This window comes from Castor canadensis, chromosome X, assembly GCF_047511655.1.
Source record: "Castor canadensis chromosome X, mCasCan1.hap1v2, whole genome shotgun sequence".
Classification (NCBI taxonomy): Eukaryota; Metazoa; Chordata; class Mammalia; order Rodentia; family Castoridae; genus Castor; species Castor canadensis.
In genome coordinates, this window is record NC_133405.1 from 142,790,450 (window position 1) to 142,814,282 (window position 23,833).

The window sequence follows — 23,833 nt, forward strand, 5'->3', positions numbered from 1 at the left end:
CTAAAGTTTATTTGGTAACACAAGACCCTGCAAATAGTCAAGGCAATACTCAGCAAAAAGAGCAATGCTGAAGGTATCACAATACCTGATTTCAAACTATATTACAAAGCAATAGCAATAAAAATAGCATGGCACTGGCACAAAAACAGACATGAAGACCAGTGGAACAGAATAGAGGACCCAGATATGAATCCACACAGGTGTGCCCACCTTATTTTTTCACAAAGGTGCCAAAAACATACAATGGTGAAAAGACAGCCTTTTCAACAAATGTTGCTGGGAAAAGTGGTTATCTGCCTGCAAAAAGCTGAAACTAGACACGTTTATCACCCTGTACTAGTATCAACTAAAGATGGATCAAGGACCTTAATATCAGACCCGAAACTCTGAAGTTAGTACAGGAGAGAGAAGGGAATATTCTGGAAGCAATAGGTATAGGCAAGGACTTCCTCAATAGAACCCCAGCAGCTCAGCAACTAAGAGAAAGGATGAACAAATGGGACTTCATAAAATTAAAAGCTTCTGCACAACAAAAGAAATGGTCTCTAAACTGAAGAGACCACTCACAGAGTGGGAGACAATATTTGCCAGCTACACATCAGACAAAGGACTGATAACCAGAATATACAGGGAGTTCAAAAAACTAAACATTCCCAAAAGCAATGAACCAATAAAGAAATAGGCAACTAAACTGAACAGAATTTCTCAAAAGAAGGAATTCAAATAGCTAAAAAAACACATGAAAAAATGTTCACCATCTCTGGCCATAAAGGAAATGCAAATCAAAACCACACTAAGATGTCATTTCACCCCTGTTAGAATAGCCATCATCAAAAACACCACCAACAGTTGTTGGCAAGGATGTGGAGAAAAAGAAACTCTCATTCATTGCTGGTGGGATACAAGCTAGTGTAACTACTCTGGAAAAAAATTTGGAGGATTCTTAAAAATCTAAAACATAGACCTGCCATATGATCTAGCAATCCCACTCCTGGGGATATTCCCAAAGGAATTCAACACAAGTTACTCCAAAGGCACCTGCACACCCATGTTTATCGCAACACTATTCAGAATAGCCAAGTTATGGAAACAGCCAAGATGTCCTACTACTGACAAATGGATTAAGAAAATGTGGTATTTAGTGGGTGGTAAGGGAGGGGGTGGGGGCAGGGGGGAGAAATGAACCAAGCCTTGTATGCACATATGAATAATAAAAGAAAAATGAAAAAAAAAAAAAAAAGAAAATGTGGTATTTATACACAATGGAGTTTTACTCAGCCATGAAGAAGAATGAAATCTTATCATTCTCAAGTAAATGGATAGAACTGGAGAACGTCATCCTGAGTGAGGTTAGCCAGGCTCAGAACACCAAAAATCGTATGTTCTCCCTCATATGTGGACTTTAGATCTAGGACAAATACAGCAATGTTGGTGGACTAGGGTCACATGACAATGAGAGAGCACATACGGGAGGTATGGGGATAGGTAGGAAACCCAAAACTTCAAGTTGTTTGATATCCCCACGGCAGAGGAGCTAATATAGTAACCTTAAAACGACAGAAGTGAATATGGGAAGATGATCAGGAAGTAGTGAATAGGTCAGGTAGAGATGAATCAATTTGGGCTGTAAAACACTTGTGCATGGAAGCAATGCTAGGAATCTCTCTATATACTTATCCTTATCTCAGCTAGCAAAAATGCTATGTCTTTCTTATTATTGCTTATGTCTACTCTTCAAGAGAATTGGAGAAAAGCGCAGAACAGGTTCTGCCTGTAAGCGAGTGAGGTGGAGGGGAGAGGGAGGAGGTAGGGGGCAGGGGGAGAAATGACCCAAACAATGGGTCAGATATGAATAAATGAGTTTTTAAAAAAAGAATATTATAAAGATTACCCAGATGATACAATATATGAATAATGAAATTATAAACTGATAGTAATATAATATAATAATAGTAATATAATATAATATAATAGTTCCAGGCCAGCCAAGGCAAATAGTTCACGAGACCCTATCTCAAAAAACCCTATGTCACAAAAATAGGCCAGTGGAATAGCTCAAGGTGAAGCCCTTGAGTTCAAGCCCCACTACCACAAAAAAAAAAAAAAAAAAAAAAAAAAAAGAATGTAGATTTGGTAGATACAAAAAGAATATGAAGCCTCAAACAATGGTACCATTGTTAATTTTTTGTTGTTTTTATTTTTTAGTGAGACTGGGGTTTGAACTCAGGGCTTCAAGCTTGCAAAGCAGCCACTCTACTGCTTGAACCTGCCTTCAATCCATTTTGCTCTAGTTATTTTGGAGATGGGGTTTCAAAAACTATTTGCCAGGGCTAGCCTTAAACCATGATCCTCCCAATCTCAGACTCCCAAGTAGCTAGAATTACATTGAAACAAATAGTCATTTAGTCTGAATATAGAGAGTGAAACATTTAATGTATTCCTTCTTCCATCCAGCAAAAAATTGCCTTTGGACTCACTGTTCCTAAAATGACTCTATCTACCCATAGTCATCCCAGATTCCTCAACTTCATCACAGTAACATATCAGATAAATTGTTCACAACACTCCTCACACATACCCCATTCCCTTGGATTTCTGCTGCCTCATTAGTTGAAATTCATCATTATTCTTCACTTAAACTATTACTTGCACAGTTTATCATTATCTACTAGATTTAATCCACACACTATTACCTAGCATAGCTCTCCGAAATATGGCTAAAATACAACTCAAATCCCCACAAAAAAATTCAATAGTTTTTCACTAGGTCTAACAGCATTCATTTTCACATTTTTGTTATCAAAATCCTATTTATCCTTTAAGGCCCAATGTGGAACACCATTTCCTTATATCCTTTCATGATACATAAACTGAATGCTACTTTCTCCACTAAGCCTGCAAATATATTATTGGTGTCTTGTAGGCATCTTCATAATACTTATATTTTAGGAAGGATTTTATATTCAAATGCCTTATTACTTCTAACACCATATGGTACTAAAGGATATGATTGGGTCTTAAAATTAATACCAAACATTTAACTGGTATTTATTTTAAATGATAAACAACAAACACAATGTTACATCCACACAATGAAATAATTCCTCAGTTAAAGGGAATAAGTTATCAAATCATACAAAGGATTGCTAGTAAAACAAACATGCCTAAAAAGGATACATATTTATATGTATATATTACTATAAGATTCCACTATATTTCTCATATATATTATGAGATTCCATCTATATGATATTCTACAGAAAAAAACAAATCCATTTTGCCAAGGCTTGAATGAAGAGAAAATGGCTGAATGAATTCAAAATGTACTGTGAAGTTACCGTACTCAATTATGGTACTAGTACAGAGATTGTTAGAGTGGTAAAATTATTCTATATGACAGTATAATATGTATTATAATACATAATGATACTTTAATACCTAACTACCATTTGTCAAACACACAGAACTTTGTCCCAAAGAGAAAAGTTAATGTAAACTAATTCATTTGTTTTTCAAAAAATCATTTAAGTAGTCAGAGAATTTGCAGAACGCAAAAGAATTTCATTATATAGAATTTATGAAACAACCTCTCTGAAGGAGAAAGGGAAAAAGGGCAGACATAAATAACTTTGAAAATTGCTGGGCACTTAGTGGCTCACATCTGTAATCCTAAGCATGAGAAAACCTGAAATGGAAGGATTGTGGTTCAAGACCAGCCCAGGCAAAAAGTTTTCAAGGTTGCCATCTCCACAATGATCAAAGTAAAATGCACTGGAGATGTGGTTCAAATGGTAGAGTGCCTGCTTTGCAAGTACGAGGCTCTATTTCAAATCCCAGACCCACCAAAAAAAAAAAAAGTGCATTTGAATATATATGTGTTGTGTGTATTCTTATAACTTTGCCTCCAAAAATATGAAAATAATTTGTGTTTCATTATGATTGTATTAATAGCACACCTACAAAAAAAAAGAAAGAACCAAAATGCCCAATAAGGAAATATTTTCCATAAGTAACAGAACATTGTAGAGGAATTCTAAAGTTTTAAATTATAAATGCAGAAACACTTTTTACATGGGAAGACTAACACATGCCATTGGACTAGAAATATATGGTAGACCAAGTATACTCCAAATTTTAAATTTTAAATGTTTTGTAATCTTTTTAAAGGGAAAATTTGATTGGGCAATAGTACTATCAACACTACAAAATATTATAGCACAAATCCACATACTCTACCATTTTTCACCTACATCACTCTTTACCTATACTTTTCTAACAGTGACTTAGCTGTTATTACCAAAAAGTATTGACTCTTCACATTGGCTTGCAAGTGTCCAAACAGCAACTAAAAACTAAAAACACAGTAAAAGCTTTGCATCTCTGCCTCTATTTTGCATCTGTCTCCTTTACTCAGAGTCTTCCTCTCCCCTGGAAGCCGGGAAGGAAAGTGCTGACGGTTAATGTCTTTACTATCTTCATTATCTTCATGATGGCTATAAAACAACTTCTCAATCCCAATCCATTGATAATGATCAACCAGGCCACATTTTACCTGGGATTCTTTAATTATCTGTATCTTTTGCCTCCTACCCAAGTATTTCCTCTATTTAAACAAAAGCTCATGTCTATGTTCCACAGATGGGCTGAAATGCTCACTTTGCCTCTTCCCACAGTGTGCCAGTGCTGCATTAAATCGTTTTTCTCTGCCCTTCACCATTACTCCTAAGTGGCCGGACTTGATATGTGGAACCTCAGAGAGTAGGGTCTCTGGCCTAGAACTCCCAATTATACTTAGCAAATACTGAACCATTTCTCCTAAACAGAAATACAGGATTAACTCTCTATTAGCCTCTGATCACGACTTTTTCATTAACTGAATAATATGTAACTTTGTTTAATGTGTTTGTGATTAAAGGCACATTATTTCAAATATATTGTTGATTCATTATCACTGAAGTTTTTGTTTGTTTGTGGTACCGGGGTTTGAACTGCAGAGCAGGTGCTCACAAAGCAGGTGCTCACAAAGTAAGTACTCTTAAGGCTTGAGTCAGACCTTCAATACATTTTGCTCTGGTTATTTTGGAGACGGGGTTTCTTAAACTATTTGCCCAGGCTGGCCTTAATCCTTCCAATCTCAGCCTCCCAAGTAACTGTGATTGTAGGTGTGAGCCACTGGCCATCTCAACTCATTATCATTGAACTTTGATGGCCAAGAGCACTATGTTTTTAAAAAAATTTTTTTAGCTTTCATTTATAGGCACATGTTTGAACTAAAATGGAGATCTTATATTGGAGGGTTTAGCACTGAGGATGGAACCCAGGTTCTCTGACATGCTAGGCAAGCTTCATATCAGTGAGCTTCATTCCCAGTCCCCAACAGTCATCCAAACATAATTAAGTCAATTGTTCTCAGTAGCCACACTTGCCAGAAACCATAACATCTCCTCCAAGATATTTACACCCATCAAAAAGTTATAAAATGTTCTTGCTCATAGTTTTTTCTTTACTGTAGAAAAATCAGTATAGGGAGAAGATGTCTGATGCGATTTTAATATGCTGAACATATAACAGCCTTAGGAAACAGATTGGTACCATAAAACTCACAGATCTTACTAGGCACAGATAGCTCACACTTATAATCCTAGCTAGTCAGGAGACAAAGATCAGGTGAATTTCTCAAGTGGTAACAGTGCTTGCCTAGCAAGCATGAAGCCCTAAGATCAAACCCCAAATTCCCAGTGCAGCCAAAAAAGAAAAGAAAATCGAGAACAAATACAAAAAACAGTATTTCTCTTTCCCAAGATATTCACATTTGTATATATGACTTCAAATCCTAGTATTACCAAAAAAAAAAAAAAAAAAAAGGAAATCAATAACAAAAATGAAAAATGGTACTTCTTTTTTCCCAAGACACTCATAATTGAATACACAGACAAAATACCAAACATGCACTCTTTTTACTATGGTAAGATTTAAGGGAACATGGATGTTTTACAGGGCAAACAAAAATAGCAATACACATATACAATAAGAAGAAAAGATACCTACAAGGTGCTTACAGCTTATAAATTTTTTGCCTAATAACTAAATCATCTCTCTAGCCAACTTGCTTTACTCAATGGCTCAAGTTTCAGTTTTCTTTATTTCTTCTCTTTCTTCTCCAATGCTAGGGAATTCAAGATTAACACTATTTTAGCCACCTGCTGAACCACCATGTGTCTGACTACAAAAAACTGTATGTCAACAGGACATGAAGTTTCTGAGACAAGTGCTAACAAGAGGGGAAATAATCACACTATGAAGCACCAAACTCCTGGGATTTACTATAAACCACCTCTCCCTTCAGATTTAGCACACTAATCCACTGTCCTCATTTATTTGCCTGGAAAATTAATAAACCTTCATATCTTTTTCTCTGAAATTCTACCCTTACTATTTGTAAATTGGCATCCAGACCAGGGACAGAATTTTCAGTAAGCAGGATGTTGTTTTATTGCATCATCAAATTCACTGAATGTTTATAGTTACATTTTTTCATTTCCATTTACTGTACCTTCTTTCTCATTGCTTACTAAGTTTACGAGGTTCTAGAAAGAATATAAAAAAATAGTAGCAAGTGAGGTGACAAAAAAACAAAAAACATCAGAATTACATAATGTATAAGTCAAGCAGAAATTTAAAAAGCAAAACCCGTTACCTTTTGAATAATCTTCCAATAAGAGGTTGAAGTGACCTAATTGACAAAAGAAATCAGATTCCACTTTTCCTTCAGCTTTTACTATTAAAGATTCGTAGCAGTGAACAGCCTAAAAATGAAAAATATACGTATTATTATTATTTCAGATCTTATCTATATTATTGTAATTAAGCAAAGAAACGCAGATTTAAAAAATTAGTTTAGATGTTAGAAAGTGAGTCATTTCATTATATTAGGCTTAAGTTTAAAATAAAGCTAGGAGGCAGCTGAAGATGTATCTTGGTGGTACACTGCTTGCCTGACATGCCTGAGGCCCTGGATTTGATCACCAATACTGCAAAAATAGGTATTTTTTATTTTTAGATATTTATGTTCATACTGGAAGGACAGTATGAACAGTTAAAAGTTTTCACTTGTTCAGTAATTGTCCTTCCACCATTTCATTATAGATTTAGTTTTCCCAGAAAATATAGTTTTAGACTTTAGAACTTAAATAAACACAGGATTAACAAATATCAGCTGGAAAACTAAAAAATTAATCTGCAAAAGCAGACTGGATCATATCTGACTTCCAGAGAGCACTGTGTCCAGGGGCTAGAATAGCCTAAAAATTTTTCGTACCTAAGTATGTCTTTGATGAGCACTATTAGTTTCATTCAAGATCATTGAGACAGAGTGCTGATTCATTTTTTATTTTCCAGAATACTTTAATGTAACTGTTAACAAAACTGAAAATTCTAGACAAAGAATTCTTTATTTACAGCACTGTCCTTTGTTGTGAAGGCTGGTTAAGTGATGACATTTAGTATCAGGAAAAGTTGTTACCAAATGCTCTACAAGGACTATACTCTTGTTAACACACTAATTACAACATATAACCAACTGCCACAGTATTAACAGAAGTATCTACTTCTCTAATTAACAAAAGTCAAAGATGGTGCATAAAGCACATTTTTATCATTTTGTTTTTGGCAGCACTGAGGTTTGAATTCAGGACCTCTCTGCCTCCACTTTTTGTGATGTTTTTTCAAGATAGGGTGTCTCAAACTGTTTTCCTGGGCTTGCTTTGAACTAAGAGTCCCTGATCGCTGCCTCCTGAGCATCTAGAATTATAGGCGTGAGTCACTGCTGTCCAGCTAAAAGCACATTTTTAACTAAAAAAATTTAATTGACAATTAAATGTAAATAACTAGGATAAAAGTAGATTTCTGGCTTGCCAGAGTTCCCCCATAACAGGATATGTCTACATACTCATTTGTGCCACACAGAATGGAAGGTACAGATATTACATAAATCATTCTACTACTAGCCAGGTCCCCATAGCTCACATTTGTAATCCTAAATTTTGGAGGCAGAGATTAGGAGGATCAGGTTTAAAGACATCCCCAGACAAACAGATCCAGGAGACCCTATCTCAAAAAAAGAATAGTGGAGTGGCTCAAGGTGTAGACCGAGTTTAAACCCCAGTATTGCAAAACAAAACAAAACCAAAACCAAAACCACAAACCTTTACAACTATAAACTAGTTTATCGTGGTAACAAAATGTTTCCATCTTGTATATTTAAGTCAGTGATGGAAAACATATTAAAACACACAAAATATACTACCACCCATGTTTCTGTCTCCTAATTGAGATATGTGAAATACCAGAACTAGAAAAACCACAGTTGGAGAAAAGCAATGAAGTTGAGCTTTAAAGTTACAGTAGCCTTGATATTCTCAAGGGTCTTATCCTTCCACATTTTACTACTGATAATCTTTTCATGTTGTCAACTTACTCCCTATGAAGTTACATTATTCTAATATAATTTTAAAAATCAGAATGTTTTATACTACTGCTAGATTTGAGTTCTAGTATTTACCTGGATCTTTGGAAAGATTTATTTTTTGGTGGTGCTGGGAGGCCTTGAACTCTGTGCCTCAGGAGCCACTCCACCAGCCCTGCTTTGTGTGTGTGTTGGTTTTTTCTTCTTGAGAATTATTTGCCCAAGGTGGCATTCAACCTCAATTGTTTCAATTTTCTGCCTCCTGCAGAGCTAGGATTATAGGCCATGAGCTTTCAGCACCCAGCCCATGAAGCAAACTTTGTTTTGATACCATCAATTCTTTTTTTTTTCCCAGACTGGCCTTGAACTGAAGCCATGTCTGGCTCCTTTATCTTACTCATATTACGTTTTTGTCTAATGAAAATGAAAGTGTTCAGCTATCTAAATGTCGTATTTTATAGCTGACACACCTGGAAATGTATTGATTAGACAACTGTCACCTTAAGGAGCAAAAAAAGTTAACTTTTCAAAATGGATGAATCCTGGAGCTATATGTAACTTTTCCACTGGAAAAGTTGTCTTAATTCAATTACTATCTGACTTATGTACTGCAGTCCTCAAAACTATCCATTATTTATTTACTATATTCTCATAAATCAACATTAATAATTTTCATTATTTTGCTGGTACAGTTTTACCTATTTTTTTCCACCTGACAAGGGATATCATAATATCCTGGTATCATAATAAGATTTGAGGGAGGAATATGTCATATGAAAGTGTGACAACCCAATTATCTCACCTGGTTTTCATTTTCAAGGGAGGAAATGTTTTCCATTATATCCCTACTGATAAGGACCAACTTTTTTTTTTGGTGGTGGTGGCACTGGGCCACTCTGCCAGGACCAGGACCAACTTTTTTTGACGTAATAAAAAACTGGATGGCCCAAGTGTCAATCACTAGTTATCAGGAAATACAGTTAAGATAACACATCTACTTACAGAAAATGTGACAAAACACTTAATGTTGAAGATGTGGAACACTCAGAAACTTCAAAAATCACAGAAGCCTAAATAGTGTCAATACTTTTGAAAATTGATAATATTTAACACATATAAGATCTGCAAACATAGCACTTACATTTTAGGATGTACTCAAGAGTAAACCTGTTTGAGCCACTATTCCAGTACTAAGATGGAAATATTTAATGAAGGAAACCAGAAAAATAAAAAGCCGTGGGCTGATGGAGTGACTCAAGTGGTAGAATGCCTGCCTAGCAAGTGTGAAGCCCTGAGTTCAAACCCCAGTACCACCAAAAACCAAAACCAACCAAACAAACAAAAAAACCAAACCAAATGTACTGACTTCCAGTATAGAAAAAGCAATATACACTGCCCAAAGTTAGGAACAGGGCTTACCCTTTGCAGTGGTAAGAAGCCAGCTATAAGAACTACAGAAAAGGACATTTAAATTGACTAAAAAAAAAAAAATGGTATGTAATTTAGATTTTAACAATCTTAGACCAGTTTGTCCACCATATATAGTAAGTATGTTAAGCTGAGTGTCAGTGGCTCATGCCTGTAATCCTAGCTACTCAGGAGGCATCATCAAGAGAAAATTGGAAGCCAGCCCTGGCAAATAATTCCGGGACACAGTATCTTGAAAAGAATGGTTCAGCCTAGCATCACAAAAACAAACAAAACAAAAATCCAGACCTTATGGCTCTTGCCTATAATCCTGCTGCTCAGGAGGCAGAGATTAGTAGAATCATAGTTTGAAGCCAGTCCCATGACACTATCTTAAAAATACCCAACATACAAAGGGCTGTGGGATTGGCTGAAGTGTAGAGAGGCTGCCTAGCAAGCATGAAGCTCTGAGTTCAAATCCCCATATTACAGAAAACAACACCCTCCCACCCCCCAGACCAAGCTAGATAATTAATAAATGATAGTTCATGACTAGCTAACCACTGGCCTGCTGCAATTGTTGACACTATTTGGAATTTTTAAAAAGCTGATTTTTTTTGGCCAAAGTGGGATTTGAACTCAGGGCTTCATACTGGTGAGGCAGGCACTCTTACTATTGGAGCTATGCCTACAGACTTTAAAAAGTCAGTTTTTTTCTCTAATCAACCACAACTCAAAATCAAAATGCTTAAAGGAACAATCATATTCACCTATGCTACACATACAGGTACTCATAATAAGAAGTCATTATTTTTCTGGACTGTAACCTTCTGGAGTTATTTCACAAATAACCTTCAGCTGTTAGCTAAGTAATGAGATTTCCAATTCTTCAAAGTGTGTAAGTTCAATTTTACTTCTCAATATTAAGCCACAACTTACAGCAAAAGATTTTGTTCAACTTTTTATTTTTGTAAAATCAGAGTAAACATTAGCACATGCAGAGCTAGCATCTAAAACTAATACAATAAAGCAACTACTAAACTTACAGTGACTTGAAGTTCAATGCTTACATTCAGCAAGTTAAATCTACTACTTACTGAAAATATTGCTGTTGATAAAACCAAATGTAAAAGTCACTGATTACAGCAATACACAAAGATAACCACATGTTTGAACACTGCAGATATGCCAGACAGTAACTAAAAAAGGAACCAAATAAACATGTAACTAAACAAAGTTCAGAGAACCTCTGAGAAATGCAGACACTTTTATCAGTGTATAGAAGCATTTTTCATTAATATCTTAAAAGAGTATTATCAAAACCTTGGCATATATTAACTTCAAGTTGCCAATTGTCTCTATTTTGCCAGAAAACTATAGCTAATGCCGGATCAGGATGATTTGACTCAAGTTAGTTGGACTTAACATCAAAAGCTCACACTACCCCGAAATATATTATTTCACGTACGGTGACATTCAACATTCAAGTGCCAGTGTTTTTGCATTGTCTTTTGGTCAAGTTTCTTTAAGCTTTCAAAGAATCACTTTTAGGCTTACAAAAATAAATATTTGTCAAAGTGTTTAATAAATATTACACAAACTAGCAGCAAAAAGGATCTAAAGTCTGTCATGTGCAAACAACAGTTTTCTTCTTATCTATCACTCCATGGTCCCAAATAAAATTTTAGACTCGTGTCCTTGACAAACTGCATTCAACAATATCCAAGAAACAAAAAATAAGACTGGAAGTTTAAGGAAGTTAAGGACTCGCACCCAAGACATAGAAAATTTTACAGATGTGCAATAAAATAAGTACTTTCTAGAAAGGTATGAGGAGAAATGTACAATAGTCTAAACCTATACTGATTGAAATAGCATCGTAACAAATGACCTTAATACTGTCAAGTGCACCTACTTTAATAAAGTTTTAGAACAAGGCACAATACACTTGAAAATCGATTGCACTTTAAGAAATTGTTACCAACTTCTTATGCCACTCTATTAAAGATAACTGTATTCTGGCCACAAAATCCCAAATGAAGAGGCATTTTTAGTTGTGGATGATCATCTTTGGCCAAATTTAGCTTAGAGAAGACTATAAATACAATGGAAACCTATGCAATTAAAATACACTAATACTGCACTATTAAAAAAAAGCTGACACTGTGCAGTTTAGTACATTTTCCAACCTGTGAGCTCTCAAAGATTTCAATTTATTGTTCTTAAGATTTACAAAGTCTAAAAGTGTAAGCCATTTGAATGCTTTGATGCAGCTGCAACAGAGCAATGTAAATCTGTATTAAAATAAAGCCTGCTGTATAATCCTTTCTGTTTATAACCTCTTGACCAAAAAACATCAACACTAGCATGAGTTAAGGACCAGAATTTATGAAAGCCTGTAATGAGGTCTGGTCATTGCCATGGTCAGCCATTCTAACATTTCAATTTTATTTATGGCAGGCATTTAAGTGTCTCATTAAATGAGACACTCCTTACAGTACCTCGAAGACTGACAAAGGAACAGTTGTTAACCTTTATCTCCAGCTGAGTGCCAAGGACAGTTGAGCAGACCTAACCACAATTTATCTTCCTTGGTTGCCCAGCAACAGCATTCTTTAGTGACCCACAAGTACGTCTTACCACCCAGCAACTTTCCTGGTACTTTTCCGCCAGCCCCCTCTGTGTCTACCCTAAACCTACACCTGGAAGTGGGTTCTAGCTCTCTTGCTGAAGACCCTATACAGGCTCTTTTCCTAATTAAAGCCTATGCTGATGGTATGCCGCCTCCCAACCATCCTTGCATGCCTCTCTGCAGTCTAACAGTTACAAATGTAAACATAAACAAACTGGAAACAACACTGACATAATTAAAGGAAGAAATAAGATGATCTGCCATCAGATTTGCAAACTTGATCATTCTACACCCAATAATACATAACAATGTTGTTCAAAAACAAACACTGGAAAGCAGAATAGCAATATTAACTAGACAATGTAGATGTAGTATCAGCAGGCATGTAGTTCCAAAGAGACTGTTGTTGAGGAAAAACTGAGTATGTTCAGGATGCCATAGAGTGCAGTAATGCACTGTAGATGCTTGAATTATCTTTCCCAAATATCACTCACCTTCTTCCTCCTAAATACATACCACCTTCAACAAATCTAACTTTTTACACTATTGCTTAAAAAAAGCACATTACATGCCTTTTTGACTTGGAGAACTCTCTTTGACCTTGATTTTTTGCTTTTTAGGAGACATTTCCACAAAAATCAAGGGCAAGGAAACAGCATATCACATAACAACATTTTTGTGGTGGGGGAGGGATATTTTGTTAAAATCATGTATAATAAATACCCATATCAAAACTCTACACAATACATATTCTTCTCAAGAATACATATTCTTCTCAAGTACAGATAGAAGTTTCTCTGGAATAGACTATAAATTAAGAAAGAAAACAGGCTCATGCCTGTAATTCCAGCTACTCAGGAGGCAGAGATCAGGAAGATCATGATTCAAAGCCAGGCAAACAGACTCTATCTTGAAAAACCCCATTACAAAAATAGAGCTGGTAGAGTGGCTCAAGGTGAAAGCCCCAAGTAAAAGCCCCAGTGCATCCAAAAAAAGGAAATAGAATTGTGATGCATGGCACAACACAGATAACACTTAAAAGGCATGCTAAGGGAACCAAACACCAAAGACCAAATATTATATGATTCTATTTATACAAGTTATACAAATGAAGTAAATTCACAGAGACAGGTTACCAATGTCTGGGTGTAATAAATGAATAGCTATAGCTTATATATATATTGCATAGTTAAGTCTGAGTTAACAAAAAAAGTTTTGGAAAAAGAAAATAGTGATACTTGTGATAAAACCAATGCCAAATGAAATGTATACTTAAAATGACATATTTTGTGCTCAAATATGTTAACAGGAAGACATTTTTAAAAAATGAGCACCATTCTTAAAAGGAAAATATCTCCATACAAATAAAACTCAGATTAAAATGTAACTAGAGAAATAATTGGACAGGACGGGATTTTTTTTTTTCCCCCCCTGTGGTTTGAACTCAGAGCCTTATGCTTGCTAGACAGGTGCTCTACTGCTTAAGCCCTTCAAACAACAGGATTTTGTTGAAAAAAAAAAAGAAAGAAAATGAGGGTTTTTCTACAAAAGTAAATAAAAATAGAAATTCAAAGAAAATTTTAAAGATTACCCAGATGGTACAATATATGAATAATGAAACTGCAAACTGATAGTAATATAATGTGCTGATTTTCAAAATTATGACCAAAGCATTTCTATAGTAAGAATGTTAATTTAGAGATCAGAAGGATCCCGGTTCAAAGCCAACCCAGGCAAATAGTTTGCAAGACCCTATCTCAAAAAACCCCAGCTCACAAAAATAGAGCTGGTGGCGTAGCTCAAGGTGAACAGAGTAACATTTATTCAGCTGCACACAAACAAAACCTTAAACAATAAAACCAACTAAATGACAGAAATTACAACATACCTATAAATATTAACAATAAATGTTAACAGACTTCATTCCGCCATCAAAAGACACCATCTGGCAAACTGGATTAAAAAGGAAGATCCAACAATCTGTTGTTTACAGGAGACCCATCTCATTGACAGAAACAAACACTGGCTTAGGGTGAAAGGCAGAAAGAAGATTTACCAAGCCAATGGCCCCAAAAAACAGGCAGAAATAGCAATGCTTATCTCAGACAAAGTAGACTTCAAACTTACATGGATCAAAAGAGATAAAGAAGGACACTCCAAACTAATAAAAGGGGAAATACACCAAAAGGAAATAACAATTATCGACCTATCTGTATCCACCATCAGTGCACCCAATTTCATCGACCATACTCTAAAGGACCTAAAATCATATACAGACTCCAACAGAGTGATAGTGTGAAACATTAATATCCCCTATCACCAACAGATAGGTCATCCAAACAAAAAATCAGTAAAGAGACTCTAGAACTAAATCACACAGTAGATCAAACAGACCTGCTGATGTCTACAGAATATTTCATCCAACTTCCACACAATATACATTCTTCTCAGCAGCCCATGGAACCTTCTTGGATATGATCCAAAATTGATCATATCTTTGGGCACAAAGCAAGCCTCAGTAAATATAAGAAAATAAAAATAATTCTGTGCATTCTATCTGATCACAACGCATTAAACTAGAACCCAACAACAAAAATAACAGCAGAAAATATGCAAACAATTGGAAGCTGAACAACACATTGCTCAATGATCAGTGGGTCATTGATGAAATAAAAGAGGAAATTAAAAGGTTCCTGGAAGTTAATGAAAATGAAAACATGACCTACCAGAACCTATGGGACACAGCAAAGGCAGTCCTGAGAGGAAAGTTTATAGCCATGAGTGCATATATTAAAAGGACAGGAAGATCTCAAATCAATGACCTAATGCTACATCTCAAACGCCGAGAAAAACAAGAATAAAAAGTTCCAAAACAAACAGGACAGAAAATATTTCTTATTTTTATTGTTGAAATAGAAACAACAATAACCACAACAACAACAACAACAAAATACAAAGAATCACAGAAACAAAAAGCTAGTTCTTTGAATATATAAACAATATTGACAGACCCCTGGCAAACCTGACTAAAATGAGGAGGAAAAAAAAACCCAAATCAGTAAAATCAGAAATGCAAAAGAGCAGATAACAACAAATACCACAAAATCCAGGAAATCATCAGAGACTACTTTGACAAACTGTATTCTAATAAATTTGAAAATCTTGAAGAAATGGACAAATTTCTACATACTTATGACCATCCAAAACTGAACCAAGGGGGTATTAATCACCTGATCTATAACACAAAATGAAATTGAAGCAGCAATAAAGAGTCTCCCAAAAAAGAAAAGTCCAGGACCTAAAGGATTCTCTGCTGAATTCTATCAGACCATTAAACAAGAACTAATACCAAGTCTCCTTAAACTTTTCCATGAAATAGAAAAGGAAGGCACACTGCCTAACTCATATTATGAAGCCAGTATTAACAATCATCCCAAAACCAGGCAAAGACACCTTCAAAAAGGAGAGCTATAGGCCAATCTCCTAAACGAACATCCATGAGAAAATCCTCAGTAAAATAATGGGAAACCGAATCCAACAACATAAAAGAAAGATCATTCACCGTGACCAAGTTGGCTTCATCCCAGGAATTCAGGGGTGGTTCAATATACGCAAATTTATAAGTGTAAAACAGCACATCAATAGAAGCAAAGACAAAAACTACTTGATCATCTCAATAGATGCAGAAAAAGCGTTTGATAAGATCCAACACCATTTCATGATAAAAGCTCTAAGAAAACTAAGAATAGAAGGAAAGTACCTCAACATTATAAAAGCTATATATGACAAACCTACAGCCAGCATTATTCTTAATGGAGAAAAACTGAAACCATTCCCTCTAAAATCAGGAACTAGACAAGGATGCCCACTATCTCCACTCCTATTCAACATAGTACTGGAATTCCTAGCCAGAGCAATTAGGCAAGAAGAAGAAATAAAAGGAATACAAACAGGTACAGAAACTGTCAAAACAAACCTATCTGCAGATGACATGATTCTAGATCTTAAAGACCCAAAAAACTCTACCCAAAAACTCCTACAGCAAACAGCTACAGCAACGTGGCAGGATACAAAATCAACTTACAAAAATCATTAGCTTTTCTACACACCAAAAACAAACAAACCGAGAAAGAATATATGGAAACAAATCCATTTACAAAAACCTCAAAAAAAAAAAAATCTATCAAATACCTAGGAGTAAGCTTAACAAAGGATGTGAATGACCTCCATAAAAACTACAAACCTTTGAAGAAAGAGATCAAGGAAGACTACACAGAAAGTGAAGAGATATCCCATGCTCATGGACTGGTAGAATCAACATAGTAAAAATGGCTATACTACCAAAAGCAATCTACATGATCAATACAATTCCCATCAAAATCCCAGTGACACTCATCACAGAGATTGAAAAATCTACCCTAAAGTTTATTTGGTAACACAAGACCCTGCAAATAGTCAAGGCAATACTCAGCAAAAAGAGCAATGCTGAAGGTATCACAATACCTGATTTCAAACTATATTACAAAGCAATAGCAATAAAAATAGCATGGCACTGGCACAAAAACAGACATGAAGACCAGTGGAACAGAATAGAGGACCCAGATATGAATCCACACAGGTGTGCCCACCTTATTTTTTCACAAAGGTGCCAAAAACATACAATGGTGAAAAGACAGCCTTTTCAACAAATGTTGCTGGGAAAAGTGGTTATCTGCCTGCAAAAAGCTGAAACTAGACACGTTTATCACCCTGTACTAGTATCAACTAAAGATGAATCAAGGACCTTAATATCAGACCCGAAACCCTGAAGTTAGTACAGGAGAGAGAAGGGAATATTCTGGAAGCAATAGGTATAGGCAAGGACTTCCTCAATAGAACCCCAGCAGCTCAGCAACTAAGAGAAAGGATGAACAAATGGGACTTCATAAAATTAAAAGCTTCTGCACAACAAAAGAAATGGTCTCTAAACTGAAGAGACCACTCACAGAGTGGGAGACAATATTTGCCAGCTACACATCAGACAAAGGACTGATAACCAGAATATACAGGGAGTTCAAAAAACTAAACATTCCCAAAAGCAATGAACCAATAAAGAAATAGGCAACTAAACTGAACAGAATTTCTCAAAAGAAGAAATTCAAATAGCTAAAAAAACACATGAAAAAATGTTCACCATCTCTGGCCATAAAGGAAATGCAAATCAAAACCACACTAAGATGTCATTTCACCCCTGTTAGAATAGCCATCATCAAAAACACCACCAACAGTTGTTGGCAAGGATGTGGAGAAAAAGAAACTCTCATTCATTGCTGGTGGGATACAAGCTAGTGTAACTACTCTGGAAAAAAATTTGGAGGATTCTTAAAAATCTAAAACATAGACCTGCCATATGATCTAGCAATCCCACTCCTGGGGATATTCCCAAAGGAATTCAACACAAGTCACTCCAAAGGCACCTGCACACCCATGTTTATCGCAACACTATTCAGAATAGCCAAGTTATGGAAACAGCCAAGATGTCCTACTACTGACAAATGGATTAAGAAAATGTGGTATTTAGTGGGTGGTAAGGGAGGGGGTGGGGGCAGGGGGGAGAAATGAACCAAGCCTTGTATGCACATATGAATAATAAAAGAAAAATGAAAAAAAAAATGTGGTATTTATACACAATGGAGTTTTACTCAGCCATGAAGAAGAATGAAATCTTATCATTCTCAAGTAAATGGATAGAACTGGAGAACGTCATCCTGAGTGAGGTTAGCCAGGCTCAGAACACCAAAAATCGTATGTTCTCCCTCATATGTGGACTTTAGATCTAGGACAAATACAGCAATGTTGGTGGACTAGGGTCACATGACAATGAGAGAGCACATACGGGAGGTATGGGGATAGGTAGGAAACCCAAAACTTCAAGTTGTTTGATATCCCCACGGCAGAGGAGCTAATATAGTAACCTTAAAACGACAGAAGTGAATATGGGAAGATGATCAGGAAGTAGTGAATAGGTCAGGTAGAGATGAATCAATTTGGGCTGTAAAACACTTGTGCATGGAAGCAATGCTAGGAATCTCTCTATATACTTATCCTTATCTCAGCTAGCAAAAATGCTATGTCTTTCTTATTATTGCTTATGTCTACTCTTCAAGAGAATTGGAGAAAAGCGCAGAACAGGTTCTGCCTGTAAGCGAGTGAGGTGGAGGGGAGAGGGAGGAGGTAGTGGGCAGGGGGAGAAATGACCCAAACAATGGGTCAGATATGAATAAATGAGTTTTTAAAAAAAGAATATTATAAAGATTACCCAGATGATACAATATATGAATAATGAAATTATAAACTGATAGTAATATAATATAATAATAGTAATATAATATAATATAATAGTTCCAGGCCAGCCAAGGCAAATAGTTCACGAGACCCTATCTCAAAAAACCCTATGTCACAAAAATAGGCCAGTGGAATAGCTCAAGGTGAAGCCCTTGAGTTCAAGCCCCACTACCACAAAAAAAAAAAAAAAAAAAAAAAAAAAGAATGTAGATTTGGTAGATACAAAAAGAATATGAAGCCTCAAACAATGGTACCATTGTTAATTTTTTGTTGTTTTTATTTTTTAGTGAGACTGGGGTTTGAACTCAGGGCTTCAAGCTTGCAAAGCAGCCACTCTACTGCTTGAACCTGCCTTCAATCCATTTTGCTCTAGTTATTTTGGAGATGGGGTTTCAAAAACTATTTGCCAGGGCTAGCCTTAAACCATGATCCTCCCAATCTCAGACTCCCAAGTAGCTAGAATTACATTGAAACAAATAGTCATTTAGTCTGAATATAGAGAGTGAAACATTTAATGTATTCCTTCTTCCATCCAGCAAAAAATTGCCTTTGGACTCACTGTTCCTAAAATGACTCTATCTACCCATAGTCATCCCAGATTCCTCAACTTCATCACAGTAACATATCAGATAAATTGTTCATAACACTCCTCACACATACCCCATTCCCTTGGATTTCTGCTGCCTCATTAGTTGAAATTCATCATTATTCTTCACTTAAACTATTACTTGCACAGTTTATCATTATCTACTAGATTTAATCCACACACTATTACCTAGCATAGCTCTCCGAAATATGGCTAAAATACAACTCAAATCCCCACAAAAAAATTCAATAGTTTTTCACTAGGTCTAAAAGCATTCATTTTCACATTTTTGTTATCAAAATCCTATTTATCCTTTAAGGCCCAATGTGGAACACCATTTCCTTATATCCTTTCATGATACATAAACTGAATGCTACTTTCTCCACTAAGCCTGCAAATATATTATTGGTGTCTTGTAGGCATCTTCATAATACTTATATTTTAGGAAGGATTTTATATTCAAATGCCTTATTACTTCTAACACCATATGGTACTAAAGGATATGATTGGGTCTTAAAATTAATACCAAACATTTAACTGGTATTTATTTTAAATGATAAACAACAAACACAATGTTACATCCACACAATGAAATAATTCCTCAGTTAAAGGGAATAAGTTATCAAATCATACAAAGGATTGCTAGTAAAACAAACATGCCTAAAAAGGATACATATTTATATGTATATATTACTATAAGATTCCACTATATTTCTCATATATATTATGAGATTCCATCTATATGATATTCTACAGAAAAAAACAAATCCATTTTGCCAAGGCTTGAATGAAGAGAAATTGGCTGAATGAATTCAAAATGTACTGTGAACTTACCGTACTCAATTATGGTACTAGTACAGAGATTGTTAGAGTGGTAAAATTATTCTATATGACAGTATAATATGTATTATAATACATAATGATACTTTAATACCTAACTACCATTTGTCAAACACACAGAACTTTGTCCCAAAGAGAAAAGTTAATGTAAACTAATTCATTTGTTTTTCAAAAAATCATTTAAGTAGTCAGAGAATTTGCAGAACGCAAAAGAATTTCATTATATAGAATTTATGAAACAACCTCTCTGAAGGAGAAAGGGAAAAAGGGCAGACATAAATAACTTTGAAAATTGCTGGGCACTTAGTGGCTCACATCTGTAATCCTAAGCATGAGAAAACCTGAAATGGAAGGATTGTGGTTCAAGACCAGCCCAGGCAAAAAGTTTTCAAGGTTGCCATCTCCACAATGATCAAAGTAAAATGCACTGGAGATGTGGTTCAAATGGTAGAGTGCCTGCTTTGCAAGTACGAGGCTCTATTTCAAATCCCAGACCCACCAAAAAAAAAAAAAGTGCATTTGAATATATATATGTTGTGTGTATTCTTATAACTTTGCCTCCAAAAATATGAAAATAATTTGTTTCATTATGATTGTATTAATAGCACACCTACAAAAAAAAAGAAAGAACCAAAATGCCCAATAAGGAAATATTTTCCATAAGTAACAGAACATTGTAGAGGAATTCTAAAGTTTTAAATTATAAATGCAGAAACACTTTTTACATGGGAAGACTAACACATGCCATTGGACTAGAAATATATGGTAGACCAAGTATACTCCAAATTTTAAATTTTAAATGTTTTGTAATCTTTTTAAAGGGAAAATTTGATTGGGCAATAGTACTATCAACACTACAAAATATTATAGCACAAATCCACATACTCTACCATTTTTCACCTACATCACTCTTTACCTATACTTTTCTAACAGTGACTTAGCTGTTATTACCAAAAAGTATTGACTCTTCACATTGGCTTGCAAGTGTCCAAACAGCAACTAAAAACTAAAAACACAGTAAAAGCTTTGCATCTCTGCCTCTATTTTGCATCTGTCTCCTTTACTCAGAGTCTTCCTCTCCCCTGGAAGCCGGGAAGGAAAGTGCTGACGGTTAATGTCTTTACTATCTTCATTATCTTCATGATGGCTATAAAACAACTTCTCAATCCCAATCCATTGATAATGATCAACCAGGCCACATTTTACCTGGGATTCTTTAATTATCTGTATCTTTTGCCTCCTACCCAAGTATTTCCTCTATTTAAACAAAAGCTCATGTCTATGTTCCACAGATGGGCTGAAATGCTCACTTTGCCTCTTCCCACAGTGTGCCAGTGCTGCATTAAATCGTTTTTCTCTGCCCTTCACCATTACTCCTAAGTGGCCGGACTTGATATGTGGAACCTCAGAGAGTAGGGTCTCTGGCCTAGAACTCCCAATTATACTTAGCAAATACTGAACCATTTCTCCTAAACAGAAATACAGGATTAACTCTCTATTAGCCTCTGATCACGACTTTTTCATTAACTGAATAATATGTAACTTTGTTTAATGTGTTTGTGATTAAAGGCACATTATTTCAAATATATTGTTGATTCATTATCACTGAAGTTTTTGTTTGTTTGTGGTACCGGGGTTTGAACTGCAGAGCAGGTACTCACAAAGCAGGTGCTCACAAAGTAAGTACTCTTAAGGCTTGAGTCAGACCTTCAATACATTTTGCTCTGGTTATTTTGGAGATGGGGTTTCTTAAACTATTTGCCCAGGCTGGCCTTAATCCTTCCAATCTCAGCCTCCCAAGTAACTGTGATTGTAGGTGTGAGCCACTGGCCATCTCAACTCATTATCATTGAACTTTGATGGCCAAGAGCACTATGTTTTTAAAAAAATTTTTTTAGCTTTCATTTATAGGCACATGTTTGAACTAAAATGGAGATCTTATATTGGAGGGTTTAGCACTGAGGATGGAACCCAGGTTCTCTGACATGCTAGGCAAGCTTCATATCAGTGAGCTTCATTCCCAGTCCCCAACAGTCATCCAAACATAATTAAGTCAATTGTTCTCAGTAGCCACACTTGCCAGAAACCATAACATCTCCTCCAAGATATTTACACCCATCAAAAAGTTATAAAATGTTCTTGCTCATAGTTTTTTCTTTACTGTAGAAAAATCAGTATAGGGAGAAGATGTCTGATGCGATTTTAATATGCTGAACATATAACAGCCTTAGGAAACAGATTGGTACCATAAAACTCACAGATCTTACTAGGCACAGATAGCTCACACTTATAATCCTAGCTAGTCAGGAGACAAAGATCAGGTGAATTTCTCAAGTGGTAACAGTGCTTGCCTAGCAAGCATGAAGCCCTAAGATCAAACCCCAAATTCCCAGTGCAGCCAAAAAAGAAAAGAAAATCGAGAACAAATACAAAAAACAGTATTTCTCTTTCCCAAGATATTCACATTTGTATATATGACTTCAAATCCTAGTATTACCAAAAAAAAAAAAAAAAAAGGAAATCAATAACAAAAATGAAAAATGGTACTTCTTTTTTCCCAAGACACTCATAATTGAATACACAGACAAAATACCAAACATGCACTCTTTTTACTATGGTAAGATTTAAGGGAACATGGATGTTTTACAGGGCAAACAAAAATAGCAATACACATATACAATAAGAAGAAAAGATACCTACAAGGTGCTTACAGCTTATAAATTTTTTGCCTAATAACTAAATCATCTCTCTAGCCAACTTGCTTTACTCAATGGCTCAAGTTTCAGTTTTCTTTATTTCTTCTCTTTCTTCTCCAATGCTAGGGAATTCAAGATTAACACTATTTTAGCCACCTGCTGAACCACCATGTGTCTGACTACAAAAAACTGTATGTCAACAGGACATGAAGTTTCTGAGACAAGTGCTAACAAGAGAGGAAATAATCACACTATGAAGCACCAAACTCCTGGGATTTACTATAAACCACCTCTCCCTTCAGATTTAGCACACTAATCCACTGTCCTCATTTATTTGCCTGGAAAATTAATAAACCTTCATATCTTTTTCTCTGAAATTCTGCCCTTACTATTTGTAAATTGGCATCCAGACCAGGGACTGAATTTTCAGTAAGCAGGATGTTGTTTTATTGCATCATCAAATTCACTGAATGTTTATAGTTACATTTTTTCATTTCCATTTACTGTACCTTCTTTCTCATTGCTTACTAAGTTTACGAGGTTCTAGAAAGAATATAAAAAAATAGTAGCAAGTGAGGTGACAAAAAAACAAAAAACATCAGAATTACATAATGTATAAGTCAAGCAGAAATTTAAAAAGCAAAACCCGTTACCTTTTGAATAATCTTCCAATAAGAGGTTGAAGTGACCTAATTGACAAAAGAAATCAGATTCCACTTTTCCTTCAGCTTTTACTATTAAAGATTCGTAGCAGTGAACAGCCTAAAAATGAAAAATATACGTATTATTATTATTTCAGATCTTATCTATATTATTGTAATTAAGCAAAGAAACGCAGATTTAAAAAATTAGTTTAGATGTTAGAAAGTGAGTCATTTCATTAT

General features: G+C 35.4%; 1 protein-coding gene across 11 annotated transcripts in view; it reads right to left on the reverse strand.

Annotated features, from left to right (window-relative positions):
* The window catches only part of LOC141410420 (ATP-dependent RNA helicase DDX3Y), a 1,065,346-nt gene that overhangs the window by 1,019,588 nt on the left and 21,925 nt on the right, over window positions 1–23,833 (reverse strand). For 10 of the 11 annotated variants that reach the window (XR_012444343.1, XR_012444341.1, XR_012444349.1 and 7 more), the window contains exons 17-18: window positions 23,603–23,711; window positions 6,698–6,806 (exon numbers count right to left, since the gene is read on the reverse strand). Coding sequence is in view for 1 of the 11 variants with exons in the window: in XM_074063185.1 (XP_073919286.1) it covers window positions 23,674–23,711 (38 nt within the window). In the remaining 10 variants the exon portion in view is untranslated. Of the gene's footprint in view, window positions 1–6,697; window positions 6,807–7,555; window positions 23,712–23,833 lie in introns of those variants that run through there. The other variant, XM_074063185.1, reaches the window with a different exon arrangement.